This window comes from Notamacropus eugenii, chromosome 3, assembly GCF_028372415.1.
Source record: "Notamacropus eugenii isolate mMacEug1 chromosome 3, mMacEug1.pri_v2, whole genome shotgun sequence".
NCBI classification, from domain to species: domain Eukaryota; kingdom Metazoa; phylum Chordata; class Mammalia; order Diprotodontia; family Macropodidae; genus Notamacropus; species Notamacropus eugenii.
Window position 1 is genome coordinate 397,229,816 of NC_092874.1, and position 18,235 is coordinate 397,248,050.

General features: G+C 40.2%; 1 protein-coding gene across 4 annotated transcripts in view; it reads right to left on the reverse strand.

The window, feature by feature from the left end:
• The window catches only part of LOC140497225 (phospholipid-transporting ATPase ABCA3-like), a 192,015-nt gene extending 178,894 nt beyond the window's left edge, over nt 1-13,121 (reverse strand). For 2 of the 4 annotated variants that reach the window (XM_072597905.1, XM_072597902.1), the window contains exons 1-4: nt 12,846-12,924; nt 10,158-10,226; nt 1,337-1,418; nt 256-520 (exon numbers count right to left, since the gene is read on the reverse strand). In XM_072597905.1, coding sequence (XP_072454006.1) covers nt 256-520; nt 1,337-1,402 — 331 coding nt within the window. In that variant the 5' untranslated portion in view covers nt 1,403-1,418; nt 10,158-10,226; nt 12,846-12,924. Of the gene's footprint in view, nt 1-255; nt 521-1,336; nt 1,419-10,157; nt 10,227-12,615; nt 12,704-12,845; nt 12,925-13,022 lie in introns of those variants that run through there. The other 2 variants (XM_072597904.1, XM_072597903.1) reach the window with 2 other exon arrangements.
• Nucleotides 13,122-18,235: the final 5,114 nt, after the last annotated feature.

The window sequence follows — 18,235 nt, forward strand, 5'->3', positions numbered from 1 at the left end:
GCTGTGAGTTACCTTGGAAATAATTTAGTCCAAACTAGTTACATTTTTGTTGGCTATTCTGGGAAATAACTCAATTTTAATTTCATCCTCAAGCTTTATCTTGTTCATAATTTTATATTTATGAGATAACTGGAGATTTTTTTCCTAGAGTACCCTAGTAATGGACTTAGTGTAAGTCACAACACACATAAATGTGATCTACAAATTAACTTATTAATATATATTGTAGAACCTCCTCTCTTCATATTTCCTAACCTTTCATATTGATGCGTAAAATCTCTTGCACATTTCTAGTGATTCTCTTCACCACTTCACTGTTGGATGGCACATAAACCAATTCCCATGGGCTGCGTTTCCATGAAGGAGTTTGGAAAAATCTTGGTATGCCTTGGATATTGTAACCATCAAAACGGACAGAATCCACCTTCTCTGTGGGAATATACTTGCGAAACATCAAAAGCATAACAGCAAACAGCAATTCCAGGACGACTTCTAGGAATGTAATTATCCACAGCCGCCTCTGGCAGAGAAATTAAAAACACACATAGAGCGGACATAGTCAATTCTCTTACATTTAGAATTCTTTATTTTCTTCTAGCCTCAAACCAGTACGTCCAGTGCTTTGTGGTCTGAAAAGTATAAAAATCTGCCATTCAAGAACACTTTCCCTCTCTAGTTACGTATTCTTCACTCACTCATTTCCACCTGAAGGCATTATATTAGGCACCTTTGGGAACTAAATCCTGCTCTAACAGGAAGCACATCGATACTTTCTCATCTCAGAAATGAAGGTCTTGGTGTCAATATCCTCCATTTATTCTCCTGCCTATTTTGCCTAGACACTTGGATTTCTGTGGCTCTGCCAGGCTGTTTGCCAGACCTTTGATCATCTAGCAGCTAGGTTCTAGCTCATCTTACTCTTTTTGGCATATGTATCCTATTAATATTTGCCTACTTATATATACAGTGGTTAATTCTACATTTGCTCTAATAACCATTATATGTGATTGACTACAAATACTGGTTTGATGTCCTGGTATATGATCTATTTCTTCCCTAGACCTTTGATATTTCCTGTTCTTCTGACTTAACTCTATCCAGACCTTAACTCATATTTCTAGACTCCTGGCCACTAATGTGATTACTGGCCAGATCTGATTTAAACCCACTATCTGAGTGTACTCCTGGTTCCTGTCTCTTCCTACACACGTAACCTATAGCCACTCAAAGTCCTAGCATTGATAAAAAATAATAGACACTAGAAATGAGAGCATCAGACATTCTTTTTCCTTGGGCAATTAACCCCTTGGATTTTCTAAAGGTTGTCTATACTTACCTTTATGATGTAATTCTTCCAGAGAAGCAGCAAAAACTGACGGGACAATAAACTGCATCTTCCCATGGTGAAAAGTTCATCACTAGACCAGATATAAGAGGAGAAATTTAGAACCAAAGTTAGTCTTCTACTCTTCTACTCACACTCTTAGCATTCCACACTCATATTGGTTTTATCAGCCATAGTCAGAATCATCGCAATTTGATTCTAGTATAGTGATGTCATTTTGGTCCTCTTCGAGAACGAAGGACAACCACCACCCTCCATATTTTCTGTTTTTCTTTCCCATCCTCAAAGTTAACAGAGAGAACATTACATTTGATAAGTCCTTATTTTGTGTCCATCCTAGGTTGTTTTTCTTTATTGTAGGTTCTTTTACAAAATCTTTGAGAGTGAAACTTGGTTTTTTCTCATGGAAGCTCCATCATGAATATCATGTCTCCATATGAGCCAGGAAATGAATTTGTATTTTTTGAAAACTTGGATTCAGGGAATTTTCTAGTAGTTCCACACTATAATCCATTCTTGACCAAGCCAAAGCCAACCTAAAACTAACTGCTAAAGTGGAAGTCAGAATACAGCATTTCTCAGAATCTCAGCTATGGTTTCTAGAAGTAGGGACAAGGAGAACTATATGTGATCAGCAGAGTTCACTGCACTGGAGAGTACTTTTTACCATTTCTTCTTTGAAAAAAGTTTTAACAAGAACCTAGAAAGATAAGATTCCCACTATGCTTCTCTCACAAAAAATACAACTACTAACATGTGTGTGTGTGTATAAGTATGTGTATGTGTGTGTGTGTGTGTATGTGTCCTTAGATTTATAGGTCAATCAATGAAAAATCAAAACATTTAAGAGGGGTCACTCTTTATCGAGTCTTGAATGTATTAAGACATATAAATCAATTTTTTATAGTTAACACCTTTTTCCTCAAAAAAGAGGTAGCATGACGTAGTTGACACACTAACTTGGAGTCAGAAATGTCTGGAGTCAAGTCTTCCTTTCAATACATACTAGCTGTGTGATAGGTACATCATTTTACCTTTTCAAGTTACAGGTAACTCTGTACAATTGTAAGTCACATAAGAATTGCTAATCTATATTGGTAAGAGGAGTTTCCACTTTGAAAATTTAATAAATTTAACAAAAAGAATCCTCAGCACACCACCTATATATTAGTAGGCAAATTCACTTCACATTTAGCAGCTACTTAAAATAATAGTAAAAAAGAGCACCAATTTCACAATTTCTAATTCTAGTGGCAAGAGGTAAGTGCCCCTGCAGGGACCTAAATAGTACATATTTTCTAAGACTCAAACTCTTCATGTATTAAATCCAGTGGTGCCCTGCTCCCCCCTCACCCCAGCCAAACACTGGAAATAGAGTAAAAAATTAACATAAAGTTCCAGATCAACAAATATGGTAGAAAAATGAGCAAACAACAAAAAAGAAGCCAACTATAAAAAGTTTACTAAGGTGACAGGGAAGATCATGACACAAACTCAGAAGAAGAAAGTGAAGTCAAAACAGCTACAAGTGAAGCCTTACGAGAAAAAAATGTCAATTAGACACAATTCCAACAAGAATTTCTAGAAGAGATAAAAATTTTGTTTTTATTTTCAAAATAAAAAAAGTAGAGAAAAAAATCAGACAAATAAAATACAAGGAAGAAAATAATGAAAATATAAGAGCTTGGTAAAAGAGGCACAAAAATACTGAAAAAAACCCTCAAGAAATAAAATGGGCTAAATGGAAAAAGAGGTAGGTACAAAAACTCACTAATGAAAGTAACTCCTTAAAAAGCACAATTGGAGGGGGCAGAGCCAAATGGTGGATTAGAAGGATGAACCTGCTCTAGCTCTGCCCCCATGTCCCTTAAAATACCTCTAAAAATGACTAAACAAATTCTAGAGCATCAGAAGCCACAAAATGACAGAATGAAACAGATTTCCAGCCCAAGACAGTCTGGAAGGCTGACAGGAAAGGTCTACTGCACCAGGCTCAGATCATAGTGGAGCCCAGCCTGGGCCACATGGCAAGGACAGTACTGGAGCAGACTTCAGGGCACGGAATCACAGGTAACTGCTATGGTTTCCAGATTTCTCAACCCACAAACACCAAAAACAGCTTCAAAGGTCAGTAATAAAGTTCTTTCACCTGGGTGAGAGGGGAGTGTGGTCAGCCCCCACCCTCGGTCCCAGAGCTGTGGCAGCCACCGAGGCAGCAGAGTCCACTTTTGGAGCCCTCATCCTAAAGACCCTGGGGGAATCAAGTTGCTGATCTGGGTCTCAGTCCTGAGTGGCGGTCCTGGAGTTAGGTAGAGTGCTGGCATGGTGGAGATGGTGGTGGTGTGGAGAGGGAATCCTACTGGCAGTTCCAGGGTAGAAAAGAGTACTTGTGGTTGCTCACAGATGAGAGGAGTAAACTCCCCTCTCTTGATTGTGCCACCTTGGAGGAACTGAGAACAGGTCCCTTGAGATATCTCAGAGAACAGCTGCACAAAACCTCTGAAGGCTAGGGTAGAATACCCTCCACTTGACAAAGGACTCAAAAGTCAAGTAACTGGCTGGGAAAATGCCCCAAAAGGGAAAACAATAAGACCACAGAAAGCTATTTTCTTCCATCCTTTTGAATGAGGAGGAGCAAAGCATACCATCAGAAGACAGCAAGGTCAAGGCCAAAGCCTACAAAAAAATATGCAATGGTCTCAGGCCATGAAAGAACTCAAAAAGAATTTTGAAAATCAAGTAAGAGGTGGAGGAAAAATTGGGAAGAGAAATGAGTGATGCAAGAAAATCAAGAAAAGCAAGTCAATAGCTTGCTAAAGGAGATCCAAAAAATGCTCAAGAAAATAACACCTTTAAAAATAGCCTAACCAAAATGGCAAAAGAGGTTCAAAAATCCAATGAGAAAAAGAATGCTTTAAAAAGCAGAATTGGCCAAATGGAAAAGGAGGTTCAAAAACTCACTGAAAAAAAATAGTTCTTTAAAAATTAGAATGGAGCAGATGGAAGCTAATGACTTCATGAGAAACCAACAAATTACAAAACCAAACCAAAAGAATGAAAACATAGAAGATATTGAGAAATATCTTATTGGAAAAACAACTGACTTGGAAAATAGATCCAGGAAAGGTAATTTAAAAACTATTGATCTACCTGAAAATCATGTTCAAAAAAAGAGCCTAGACATCATCTTCCAAGAAATTCTCAAGGAAAACTGTCCTGATATTCTAGAACCACAGGGTAAAATAGAATGGAAAGAATTCACCAATCACCTCTTTAAAGAGATCCCAAAAGAAAATTCCTAGGAATATTGTAGCCAAATTCCAGAGTTCTCAAATCAAGGAGAAAATATTACAAGCAGTCAGAAAGAAATAATTCAAGTATTATGGAAATACAATCAGGCTAACACAGGATTTAGCAGCTTCTACACTAAGGGAAAGGGCTTGGAATATGATATTCCAGAGGTCAAAGGTCAAGAATTACCTACCCAGCAAAACTGAGTATAATACTTCAGGGGAAAAAATGGAATTTCAGTGAAATAGAGAACTTCTAAGAATTCTTGTTGAAAAGACCAAGAGCTAAATAGAAAATTTGGTTTTCAAACATAAGAATCAAGAGAAACATGAAAAAGTAAATAGGAAAGAGAAGCCTTAAGGAACTCATTAAAGTTGAACTGTTTATATTACTGTATGGAAAGATGTTATTTGTTAACTCATGAGACCTTTTTCAATATTAGGGTAGTTAAACAGAATATATATGTAGGTGTATATGGGTATGTATGTATGTGCATATTATATATGTGTAGGTATGTACATGGTTATATACACACATACATACATAGATGGCACAGGGTGAGCTGAGTATAAAGGAAGAATACCTAAAAAATAAAATTTAGTATACTAGGAGTAAGAGAAAGGGAGAGGCACAATGTAGCAAATCATCTCACATAAAAGAAGCAAGAAAGGGTTTATACAATGGAGGAGAAGAGGGAGGAGATAAAAGAAAATAAGTGAGCCTCACTTTCATGGGATTTGGCTTAAGGAGGGAATAACACACATTCAATTGGACATGGAAATCTATTTACCCTGTAGGAAGGCAGGGGGAAAGGGGATAGGAGAGGGAAGATAATAGAAGGGACAGAAAACTGGGGAAAGGGATAATCAGAAGCAAACATTATAGTGGGAGGACAGGTCAAGGGGAGAGAACAGAGTAAATGGAGTGCAGGACAGGACAGAGGGAAATGTGGTTAATCTTTCACAACATAACTATTATGGAAGTGTTCTGTATGGATACACATGTATGACCTATATTGAATTGCTCGTTTTCTCAATGAGGGTTGGTGCGGAGGAAGGAAGGGAGAGAATATGGACTCAAAGCTTTAATAATGAATGTTAAAAATTGTTTTAGCATGCAACTGGAATTTAATATGTACAGCAACGGTGTATATAAATCTATTTTGCCCTACAGGAAAACAGAATGGACAGGGATGAAGGGAGGGGGGCTGTAATAGAAGAGAGGACAGACTGGAGGAAGGGGTGAATGGAATGCATGCTGTCCTGGGGTGGGAGGTGGGAAGAGATAGGTAGAACATTTTCAATTCAAATCCTTGTGGAAGTGTATGCTGAGAACTGAAAAATAAATAAATTGTATATTTAAAATAAAAAAAAAACAGAATTGGTCAACGGAAAAAGAGGTACAAAAGCTCACTGAAGAAAATAATTCCTTAGAAATTAAAATTGGATAAGCAGAAACTAATGACTTCTTGAAACATCAATAAACAAAAAAGACAAGAAAATGAGGAATATCTCACAGTAAAACAATTGACCTGGATAATAGACTGAAGAGAGATAATTTAAATATAAATGACCCAGATGAACAGAAGAGGAAAGAATACTTAAATAACCTGATCTTAGAAAAATATTTTGAATTTCTTACGAAAAAAATCCCCAGGACCTGATATATTTAGAAGTCAATTCTATCAAACATTTAAGGAACAGTTAATCCCAATATTACATAAAATATTTGAAAAAATGAGTAAATGAGTCCTACCAAATTCCTTTTATGACACATATATGATTCTGATATGTAATTTAGGGAAGGGCAAAAACAGAGGAAAAAACCATAGAACAATTTCCCTAATGAACACTGATACAAAAACTTTCTTTTTTTCTTTTTTAAAATTGAATTATTTGATTTGTTTTCAGTGTTCAACAATCACTTCCACATATCTTAGATTTTTTTTCCACTCCCTCCCCCCTCATTTCCTCCTCCCTTCCCACTCCCTCCCTGAGACAGCTTGCAATCTTATAAAGGTTCTACATGTACATTCCTATTAAATGCATGTTGCGTAGAATTAAAATGAATGGGAGAAACCATAAAACAAAACAAAACATAATACAAAAGAAAATGGTCTGTTTCTATCTGCAATCCAATTCCATAGTTCTTTCTCCAGATGTGGAAGGTGTTTTGCCTCAACAGTTCATTGCAAATTTTTTATGTCCGTGCATTTCAATGAAGTACTAAGTCTACCAGAAAAATTCCTCACACACTGTAGTTGTTGCTGTGTACAAAGTTCTCCTGATTCTGCTCCTTTCACTCAGCATCAGTTCATATAAGTCTTTCCAGGGTTCTCTGAAGTCTTCCTGTTCATCATTTCTCATAACACAATAGTATTCCATTACATTCATGTACCACAACTTGTTCAGCCATTCCCCAATTGATGGGCATCCCCTTGATTTCCAGTTTTTGGCCACCACAAAGAGAGCTGCTATAAATATTTTTGTACATGTGGGACTCTTTCCCATTTCTATGACCTCTTTGGGATAGAGTCCCAGAAATGATATTGCTGGGTCAAAGGGCATGTACATTTCTGTAGCCCTTTGAGCACAGTTCCAAATTGCTCTCCAGAATGGCTGAATCAGTTCACAGTTCCATCAACAATGAATTAGAATTCCAACTCTCCCACATCTTCTCCAACATTTATCATTTTCCTGTTCTGTCATGTTAGCCAGTTTGACAGGTGTGATGTGGTACCTCAGAGTTGTTTTGATTTGCATCTCTCTAATCAATAGTGATTTAGAGCATTTTTTCATAGGATTATAGATAGCTTTAATTTCTTCCTCTGAAAATTCCCTGTTCATATGCTTTGACCATTTATCAGTTGGGGAATGACTTGTATTCTTGTACATTTGACTCAGTTCTCTATATATTTTAGAAATGAGGCCTTTATCATAGACAGTAGTTGCAAAAATTCTTTCCCAGTTTTCTGCTTCTTTCCTAATCTTGGTTGCATTGGGTTTGTTCATGCAAAAACTCTTCAATTTAATGTAATCAAAATTATCCATTTTGCACTTCATAATGTTCTCTATCTCTTGTTGGGTCATAAATTTCTCCATTCTCCATAAATCTGACAAATATACTATTCCTTGCTCCCCTAATTTATTCATAGTATCAATCTTTATACCTAGATCATGTATCCATTTGGACTTTGTTCTTGTGTGTGGTGTCAGACATTTTCACTGGCTATCCCCATGTCTAGAACGTTCTCCCTTCTCCTCTTGCCTTCTAGCTTCCCTGGCTTTCTTTGAAGTTCCAGTTAAAAATCTCACCTTCCCAATTTCCCCTGATTCTAATATCTTTCCTCTATTGATTTATCCTATATACAGAATATATACAATTTATCACATATATAGTTTGTTCATATATAGTTGTCTGCATGTTGTCTCCTTCATTTGACTGTGAGCTCCTTGAGAGGAGAGCTCAATTTTTGTTTTGTTTTGCTTTTCTTTGTATTACTAGTGCTTAACACAGTACTTGGCACACAATAGTCACTTACAAAATGCTTGTTGACTTCATTTTATTTGACCTGACTGTCTGGGCAAGGAAGAAAAAGACATATACTGGGAAATGAAGGTGAAGTAAAACTATTAATAATGTATTATATTTAAAGAAAAAATTCCTTTACAGTAATCAGTGCATATCAACAAGCACTTATTAAGCACCTAATATGTGCCAGACACTATACTAGGCAGTAGGAAAAAAAATAAAAAAGTGCAACAGTATCTATTTTCTAGGAGATTACATTCTGTAGGTTATATCAACCATTGGATATATGCTATGAAGAACCATTTCTTGCAGTAGATGGTAAAAACATTATCTGAACCTTTGGCAAAAAGCTGAAATTGTATAAGGCTATAAATAGAGATATCAAGTGTACTAGAATCAAAATACGGCTGGGGATAACACAACCATCCCATGCTAAAATCATTTTGGGTCATACCTATCTGATTCATGGTAACAATGTCATCTTCTGTATCAGTAGAAACATTCTTCAGGGTCTTGACCATGATATAAAAACAGTACAGCACACAATCCTATTTCGGGAGATGTACATCTTGCTTACAGTAATGATATAACATATGCTAGAGATCAAAAACATTATCTCTATTTTTCCTATACCATTCTACTGGCTCACCAGGTATCACCTGATCAGGTTCATAATATTTAAAATTTGGCACAGTTCTTACATAATCCTGATTTAGGGTTGTATTTTAAAAGTATGGGAAATAAGCCTTGCTCTATGGTAACTGAAAATTTGAAGTGGATCGCTTTATGTAATTAGAAGAAAAATTGAAAGAGTCAATGAAGAAAGTGATAACTGATTTATAACCCACTGAACCACCGATGTCCATCAATATTAAGATTTTTTGGAAGTCCCCCTCCAAAGCCTGGTACAAGTGCAAGGGAACTCTGAGAAAGATCTCATTTCTTTCCTATATGTGTTTTCTCCTCCATTAGAATGTAAGCCCCTGGACAGCAGAGACTGTCTCTGGTTTTCCATTGATAACCCTAGCACTTAGCATAATTTGCATATAGTAAATGTTTATTAATAGTTTTTTGTTCATTCACTCCCACAGACAAAAGTAATCTCTATTTCTTCCTCCTCCTAAGTCCCACAGCACTGTAAACATCTTTCTTATAGCAATTACTTACTTTTACATTGTATTCTGATTACTCATGTATATTTTATCTCCTGCATTATAAATTCTTTGAGGGAAGAACCCTAAACTTATTAGTCTTTTATCCCTCATAGCAAACATCCACAATAGTGACTTGCACACAAATGATGCTCAACAAATGTCTGATGAACCGAATTATACTGCTCAATGTCACAGCTAAATAACTGTGGAATCAAGACTCTCAGATCTCCTGAATGCCCAGAACAATGTCTGACTATACCATCAGCCCTTTTTCTATAACAACAACATAGCACCTCAAAGTTTACAAAGTGCTTAAAAATATAATCTTATATTTTCACCATATTCATAGCAGGCAGGTGCTATTTCCAAAAGGAAACTGACTTTTCCAAAAAAAGTTTAAGTGACTTGCCCAGGGTCACAATGTCAGTAAAATGTCTGAGGCAGGATTTGAACTCAGCTCTTCCTGACCCCAGGTCTCTACTCAGGACTTGTCTGCACATGAGCAGGGATCAGGTGATAAACAAAAAATCAGACTCACCTTATACCTCAAAAAGTAATGTCTTAATCCAGCCTATGTATAATTTAATCTTTCCATCTGAGGTTTAAAAGACATAATATGGATTCCCTCCCTATCAAATTCCCAAGTGGCCAGTGGAGAATTTTTTATCCCAATGTGGCTTTGGTTGCCATGGTAGGAATAAATCTCAGTTAACACAAGAAAAATTCTTCTCAATCTCCCATAACACATACTTTGATAGAAAGGAAATGATCCCCTCTTTTAGAATTTCCTCCCCAAAGGTTCATTTCTTAAGAAGTTTCTGTTTCCCCTCTCTTACCCTGGAGAGAGATCTCCTGTTCAGTCTCCACTGATCCATTTCTTTAAGTCTTCTACTTTCTTTTTATTTCTTGGAGAATGCAGCAAAGAGAACATTAATAAATACCTGTTGAGAATGTGGAAGACTATAGAAAGGGAGATGTGGGGGGATCTGAAGGAAGCTAAGACAGTAATGGATACACACAGACTAGAACATTATGTATATGTATGCTGTAGTATGAAGAGAAGTATATGGGAAATAATGCTGTTGGAAAGAAAAAGTTGGGGAGGAAGGAGGCTGTAGAGACAATGGCATAAAGATCAGAAAAATGGTGAGAAACACTGGGGAAAGTTTTTTTTTCCCCCTGGGACTTTCTTATCCTCTGAGAGAAAAGCCGAATTAGTTGGATAATGATTTTTAAATGAAGAATAAGTTATTAAGATGCTCACACACTGACCCACAACATTCTCCTCAAATAATTTCTAAAACCTCTGCAACAGGCATAGTGTGTGAAAATATAGAATCATTATAGTTTTTATACAACAAAAACAAGCACTTTAGCTATGACTCCCAAATACAAGACCAATATAAATTCTGTTCTTCAGGAAGTTGTCATTTTGACATGAGTCAGCAAGATCTTTGCTTGCCTACGTACTTCTTGCTGACTTCTGATCTATCAAAGTGTCCCTGTTCTGGTTATACCTTAAAGAATTGGGAGTTTGGTGGACAATGGCTCCCTTATTACTAATCATAAATACTGTAAACAACTTCATGAGAGCATCTGTTTCAGCCCCAATGCTTTGGTAAAAGGCATTATCTTCATTATGAAAGATAACAGAAGCCCAGAAAAATTAATTTATCCAGTTACTATAGAGATTAGACACAAGAATCTTATAACTCTAAATGCTGAAAAGGCTCAAATCAGAAGTAAGGACAAGTTTAAACATTCAGAAGAAAGTAGAAACAAGTTGGTAATAGCTCTGAAAAATAAGATATTTTGTAGCACATGGTAAAAATTGGAGTAAATGAAGGGAAGCATTGAATAGTATTCTAAACTTTCCTTAACTTTTCTAAAATTGAGAGTTTTCTGTATCTGCTTAACACAACAGAGCAAAGCATTAGTTACTTTACACTTCTTCTTTGGTGTTTGATGCTTTTTAATAAACCAGCACACACATGCACCAGATTCCTAGTTCATGGTTGTAAAGTTATAATTATTGTCTCAATAAACTATGATTCTAAGTTTAATATGCAAAACATGATAAATCTTACGAGCAAACCAAGCTCCTAAACTAACAATTTAACAAAATTTGTTAAAAGCCAGCTATGAGCACAGTACTGTGCTAGGCACTGCCAATACAAAGAGAAAACATGCTACTTCTGACTACAATATGTATACCTTCTAGTGGGAGAATACAATACAGCAAGAGAGATCCAGAGTGCTCTAGAAAAATGCAAAGGGGAAGAAAAAAAACTTTCATTTGAGGAAGAAGGGTATCAGGAATCCATGAAGAAGATGGCACCTGACCTGATCCTTGAAAAAAAGAGGATTTTTAAGTTATAGGAGAGGAGCTGCCTTAATGCACAGAACAGCATGTTGAATATGGGGAGTGGCCAGATTTCGCTAGAACACAAAGCACATGAAGGGATCCAAAATGAAATAAAACTGAAAAAATAGGTTGAAACCAGATTGTATAAAGAAAACTCCACCAGAACATGGAGGGCCTTAAAGGCTAGGCTAAGGAGTTCATCTTTTTTTCTAGAGGCAATTGTTGTTCAGTCTCCTCTGACTCTTCAAGGCCCTGCACTAGTTTGCCATTTCCTTCACGAGTTCATTTTATAGATGAGGAATAGAGGCAAACAGGAGTAAGTGACTCGTCCAGGGTCACACAGCTATTGGAGGCCAGATCTGAACTCAGGAAGATGAATCTTCAGGCCTGATCAGGGCAGATCATTCCCAGGGAAAAGCAATAAAAGTGTGAACTAGGATGATGACAGTAGTGAGCAGAGAGGACAGAACAGATATGAGAGCCATCACAGAAGCATAATTAATGTATTAAGGTTAATAGATACAAGGGAGAGTTAGGTCAAAGACAGAAAGGTAAGCACTAAATTTCAAGCCTGAGGGACCGGCAGGCTGGCCGCCACATCGCCCAAACAGGCAAGTCAGCAGAAGGGGAGAGAAATGAGTACTGCCTCTGGAGTGCGAGGAACTGAATTCCACTTCCGCTTGGGCGAGTCCCAACCTCCCCGGGCCTCCGTCTCCCGTGTGGGCTGGGCTAGGCAGCCTCCTAGGGCGCGACCCTTCCAGGGCCGCTGGGGGGAGGGGCAGGGTACCAAGGTCTGGGAATTCTCCGCATCCCGGAGGGTACAGAGTCGGGCGACGGGACACAGTACAACCCCCGGGCCCAAGGAGGAGGCCGAGGGCTGAAGCCCTGCCTGCGCCCCCGCCGGCTGTTCCTTGGCCATGTCACCCGACCTCTAGGCCTCGCCGTCCTCCTCGCACGGGCCTTGGCAGTCTCTTCCGCACCAAACCCTGGGACTCCTCCAGGACCCCGGGGTCCAAGTTTTGGGCTGAACGAGGGAGGGGCAGAGGCTGGGAAGCCCTTCGAGTGGGGGGTGGGCGTGGGCCAAGGGCTGCAGAAAGGGGATGGGCCCACCGTACGAGCCCAAGGCGAGGGGAGTCCCGGAGGGGCCGGCGGCACTCACCAGGCCGTTGAAAAGAGCGGTGAGAGGCCAGTCTTATTTCCCCTCCCCCAACGGAGAACTCGCGAGGGTCTCCTCCCCACCCCCACCCTACGCGCCCTATACCTCCCCCCATTGTCTTCCCCCCGCGGGCCCCGCCCCCCGCCCCCCACGCTCCAGCGAGTCTCCCCAAAGACGCACAACCGCTGCACCGCCGCCACCGACAGAGGGCGCGAGAGGACCACGGGCAGTGAGCCCTCGCCGGAGGCCGCGCGGCGGCTCCCTCCGCCCCTTCCCAACGGCCTCTCCGCGAGCGTCGCGAGGCCTGAGGGGGGGAGGGGCGGGTGTGCGCGGCTGGCTGGTGCCTCCTCCGGGCCATCCACGACGCCTCCTGGCTCCGGGAGGAGGGGCCTCCGCGGCTCGTGGTAGTCTCTCGTCCAACCCCATCTGGGGGTTCCTTGGCAGGGATGCAGGAGCGGTTTGCCGTTTCCTTCCCCAGTTCATTTTACAGATGAGGAAACTGAGGCAAACAGGGTGAGGTGACTTTCCTAGGGTTACACAGCTAGGGAGTGTCCGAGGCCGGCTTTGAACTTGGGAAGGTGAGCCTTCTTGGCTCCAGGTCCGGCCTCCTAGGCAGCCCCCGCTGGGTGGGCGCGAGGCCTAGAGCTGGAAGAGGAGGCAGCGGGGAGCTCCAGGCCTCCATTACTGCCGCGAGGGGGTGCCTCCTCCGCACCCCCATCTCTGCCCCTGACGGTGCCAGGTCCTCAGCCTGGGCTGCCTGGCCTCGGGGTGGGTAGCTGGCACGCCTGGGAAATGATTTTTTTTCTCTTTGAAAAAACTTTTGACGAAGACATTTACTTAAGAAAAGGGGGGGCAGTGATGGCATTTCCTCGAACCCCCCCAAAGAATCCAAGAGCTCACCCACCACCACCATCATCATGAAGATCGGAGTTCGGCCACAGCCCCTTCCGTAGCGTGGGGACGGCCCGCTTTCTTCCCGGGCGATGTTTGCGAACCTTCCAGGGCTACGTGGAGGCTGGTTATTAATGGCAGTGGTGCCCGTCCCGAGGCGGGCAGCCTCTCCAAGAAGAGGGGCCCACGAGTGCTGATGAGAACGTGCGGAGGGAGCGCTGGGCTGAGGCCGAGGAGGGAGTCTGCAGACACAGCCCTCCCAGGCTTCACCGATGGGTGGCATCTGTGGGGTGTCGCGTATCTGGAGAGCCTGGGGAAGGGGGTCCTGGCATGGTGAGCTGGGCCTGGTGACCTGGCTTTGTGCTGTCAGACGGAAAGGGGTGTGTGTGTGTGTCTGTCTGTATGTGTGTATACATGTATACATGCATCCGTATCTAAAGGCATGTATAGAATGGGAGGGTGATAATGCTTTTTAGCAGCTCTTTAAAAGTTAGCTTGGCTCTAAATTAATTTACGAGAACACCTTGAAATTAGTACCATTCATGAGATATCTGGATATTTGCAAAATAATTAAAATATGATATAAAAGAAGTTATTGTGGCCTTTTTCCGCTGGTTGCATTGCTTTTCTAACCATCCTACCAGAGACACAGCATGGGCTGGGCATTCCAGGAGGCTTACCTATGTATCTTAAATTTGGTATAATATGTAATGATTTTACACTAATGCTAATTCTGTTACTGTATTATTTGAAATGTTTCATTTCCTGGATTAAATTGTGTGTGTTCATCCTTCGCTGCTGAAGAAGACCATGCCATCAGAGAAAGGATGACATGACTTGCACTTGACTTTGCTTTGAGTGAGGGAGGACTGTGCAGGTCACCAGCCTCACTTCTCCTCCAGAGCCATCTGAATCCAATTAGGTTGCAAAGTACAGAAGAGACCTGGAAAATCTTTAAGACCTGTCCACTGAATTCCTGTGGTTGCAACTAAATACAGTCTTCGCTAGAGAGTGGTCATATTCTTTTCACAATGAAAAGAAGAAGAGGGGGAGGTGAGAGGGAATGAGTGAATCTTACTCTCATCAGATTCAGCTTAATGAGGGAATAAAATACACACTCAATTGGTTATCTTATCCTACAGGAAAGTAAGGGGGAAGGAGATAAGAGGGGGAGGATGATTGAATTGGCAGATTGGTGAAGGGGGCAGTCAAATGCAAACACTTGTGAAAAGGGACAGAATCAGGGTGGGGGGTGAGATAGGATGGAGGGAGATAGAGTCTTTCACAACATGACTGTTATGGAAGTGTTTTGCATAATTTGCACATGTATAACCTATATTGAATTGCTTGCCTTCTCAGTGAGAGTGGGTGGAGAGAGAAGAAGTAAGAGAGTTTGGAACTCAAAGTTTTAAAAACAAATGTTAAAAATTGTTTTAACAAGCAACTGGGAAATTATATAGGCAATTGAGTATAGAAATCTATCTTGCCCTGCAAAAAAGTAAAGGGAAAGGGGATAGGAAGGGAAGACTGGGGAAAGGGGTAATCAGAATGCATGTCATATTGGGGTGGGGAAGGGGAAAGATGGTGATAAAATTTGGAATTCAAAATCTTGTGGAAATGAACGTTGAAAACTAAAAATAAATAATTTTTCGAAAACCTTTCTTTTCCCATCACAAGAACAAGTTGAACAAGTTTCTCTTTTCGTATCTCTTTCAGGAGGTGATGTGTGGATTCTTTGAGTACTTATTTTACCCTCTAATTCTAGAATATCAGGACAGTTTTCCTTGATAATTTAATGAAGGATGATGTTTAGGCTTTTTTTCTGATCATGGCCTTCACGTAGTCCAATAATTTTAAAATTATCTCTCCTATATCTATTTTCCAGGTCAGTGGTTTTTCCAATGACATATTTCACATTGTCTTCTACTTTTTCATTCTTTTGGTTCTGTTTTATAATGTCTTGATTTTTCATAAAGTCCTTAACTTCCATTTGCTCCATTCTAATTTTGAAGTAATTATTTTCTTCAGTGAGCTTTTGGACCTCACTTTCCGTTTGGCCAATCCTGTTTTTAAAGGCATTCTTCTCCTCATTGACTTTTTGGACCTCTTTTGCTATTTGGGTTAGTCTATTTTTTTAAAGTGTTATTTTCTTCAGTATTTTTGGGGTGTCCTTTACTAAGCTGTTGAGTTGTTTTTCATGATTTTCTTGGATCATTCTCATTCTCTTCCCAATTTTTCCTCTACTTCTCTTACTTGATTTTCAAAATGCTTTTTGAGCTCTTCATTGCCTGAGACCAATTCATGTTTTTCTTGGAGGCTTTTGATGTAGGAGCTTTGACTTTGTTTTCTTCTGGTTGTATATTGTGATCTTCTTTGTCACCAAATTAAGATTCTGTAGTCTGAGTTTTTTTCCTCTGTTTGCTCATGTTCTCAGCCAAATACTTGAGTTTCTAACTCTGTCGAGGTAGGACTCTGCATCCAGTGGGAGTGGAGGTGGGGGTAGATGTAGTGTCACAGGCTTTAGGGGTTTTGTATCATGTGTTTGATCCCCTGTCTGTGGGCCCAGAGCTCCAGAAGCTGCTGATGCTGCAGTGGCCACTGCTGCTGTAGAAGCTACTTCATTCATTGCCTCTTCCTCCACCCCAGGACTGGGACTGGACCTGAGCGGCACCACGCCCTTGCCCCACTCAGGTCTGACAGAGTTTTCCCACTGACCTTTTATGCTGTCTTTGGTGTTTGTGGGTTGAGAAATTTAGAAACTACCACAGCTATTAGTGATTAAATTCCCTGAGACTTGCCCCTGCCCTGTCTGTGCTGTCTTGGCCCACACTAGACTGTGTTCTGCTTTGCTCCCAGCCCAGTGTGACAGACCCTTCCTGTCGACTGTCCAGACTGTCTTGGGCTGGAGATTTGCTTCATTCCATCATTTTGTGGGTTCTACAGCTCCAGAATTTGTTTAAAGTCATTTCTACAGGTATTTACAGGGGTTTGGGAGGAGAGCTCAAGCAGATCCCTGCTTTTACTCTGCCATCTTGGTTCTGCCTTGGAAAGATAGTTTTTTTTTAACTGGGGCCCATTCATGGATAATTGTGGGGAATGGTAGTTTGTCTTACTGTGGTCCACTCATGAGTTATTGCTAGGCATAGTGTCCCTGAGCTGGGGAGAAAACTGTCAGGGATAGTGCTAAGGAGAAATGGGATCTTGGAAATGGAGTTCAAGCATCCCATCATTACCACACATCAGTGATGTCCGTCTGTAACTTTTAGGCCCAGAGATCATAAACAGTTAATATAACAATGCCCTACATTCCCCATTTTGGTATACCCCAGGCCAAATGCTTTATGTTCAGTTTTACTAAGAATAAATCTACTGTGTTAGCAATACTTGGGTAGAATAACTTTTTTTGAAAGAATTAGCTATTTCCTAATTATATGTAGTAATAATAGTAATAGAACTGGGACTACAGTTTCCTTGATATAAAGAACTCTCATATAAGGAAACACCTTGGCAACTCAGTTATATAGAGCACTGAGAGGTTAAGTGACTTGCTCAGGGTCACAAACCAGGATATGCCAGAGGTGAAACTTGAATCCTTGCCTTCCTGATCTATACTGTATGCTATTCTGCTTCTGCACAGCAACAGAAAAGTAAGAGGACATCATAGAATACCCACACTAGGGACATGCTGTTTCACAGAATCCAAACCAAGCAGAACTACTAATGGAAATTAGAGTTAACAGGAAAGTTTTGAAAATTTGGAGCCTTCTATGAAGGAAGGCTTTGGGAAGAATTTAGTGGTCTGCTCTCCAGCCCTTCAATCAGAGAGGAGAGATCACTGAAGAGCTGAGAATGTGTTGAGTATTACATGGTGAGATTTCAGTTGATCAACTTATCTTGAGTGGGGCATACTCTTCCAGAGCAGGTGATATGAGTTAAACCTTGTCACACATATTTCTTACACACGTACCTCACTATTATTGTGATCTAAGTTTAAAGCCATGGATGCTGTGTTTACTGGGAAGGAGTAAACCAGGTTCTTTGGAGAAGATTTTGTATTAACTATCTTTACCATGGTATCTGAGAGGCATAGTAGCTGCCCTCTGTGAACCCATCATGGCAACTGGAGAAGAAGTTGAGAAATACTATTCTTATTTTCCCCCCAAATTTATTAATTAATTTGTTTACAGTTTTCAACAATAACTTCCATAAGTTCCAAATTTTTTCCCCTCCATCCCCAAGATGGCATGCAATCTTATATGGGTTTTACATGTACATTCCTATTAGACATCTTCACATAGGTCATGTTAAGAAGAACTAAAATGAAGGGGAGAAACCATGAGAAAAATAAAACAAAACAAAGGAGAAAATAGTATGCTTCATTCTGCATTCTGACTTCATAGTTCTTTTTCTGGCTGTGGATGGCAGTTTGCATTTTTGGAAATGTTTTAGGTTCTTGCATTGCTGTGAAGGCTAAATCTATCAAGAACAGTCATTGCAAACTG